Genomic DNA, 638 nt, shown 5'->3' on the forward strand with positions numbered 1-638 from the left:
CTTTCTACAAAATGACTATCGAAGCGATGAAAAATATAGTGTGGTTTAGGAAATGAACAGTGTTCAGCCTTCAGGAACAACATACCGGCTGTGCTTGCGTGGTGTGACAAGGCGGTGAAGGAACGTGAAACATCTCCCCATCTTTTGACTAAAAGAGGGCAGCGATGGATATTACAAAGTTTCAAATATGAGGCTGAGGAGCATACAATGGCGACATGGCGACACGGCGAAGGTCGACGCGGAAAGCATAGCTGAACATTTGCATGGCAGAAAGACTTCTTCAGACATAAATGCAGAAACAAAACGAGGTGAAAGAGGTGACGGACCGAGTAAAATACGACACAGCATATGGGGGAGAAAATGTCAAGCAAGAGCTTTTCTGTTATTTCCTTTTCAGTGAAATTGGAAGTTATGTTGTGTGGACGGCGAGTATGATATGCGAGGAGGGCAGTTGCGGAAAGGCTGAATGAAAATGACTGCTGTTGTGCTCCGTCGGGCAAAGTCGCTGCTGGCTCAGAAGACATATCAAAAGAATATCGTAAATTCATGAATAGCACATACAACCTCAAAGTATGCGGCAAGAATTCTGACGGCAAAGCCGCCACCAGCACGGTAAAAGACTGCAACCCTCAAAACCA

General features: G+C 45.3%; 1 pseudogene across 1 annotated transcript in view; it reads right to left on the reverse strand.

The window, feature by feature from the left end:
* TEOVI_000462400:pseudogene overlaps positions 1 to 548 on the reverse strand; it is a 650-nt pseudogene extending 102 nt beyond the window's left edge. Inside the window, exon 1 of the mRNA in view lies at positions 3 to 548. Within this exon, the coding sequence occupies positions 3 to 548 (546 nt within the window). The remainder of the gene's footprint in view (positions 1 to 2) is intronic.
* Positions 549 to 638: the final 90 nt, after the last annotated feature.

Source organism: Trypanosoma equiperdum, assembly GCF_001457755.1.
Source record: "Trypanosoma equiperdum strain OVI genome assembly, contig: ctg_94, whole genome shotgun sequence".
In the NCBI taxonomy this organism is placed as follows: domain Eukaryota; phylum Euglenozoa; class Kinetoplastea; order Trypanosomatida; family Trypanosomatidae; genus Trypanosoma; species Trypanosoma equiperdum.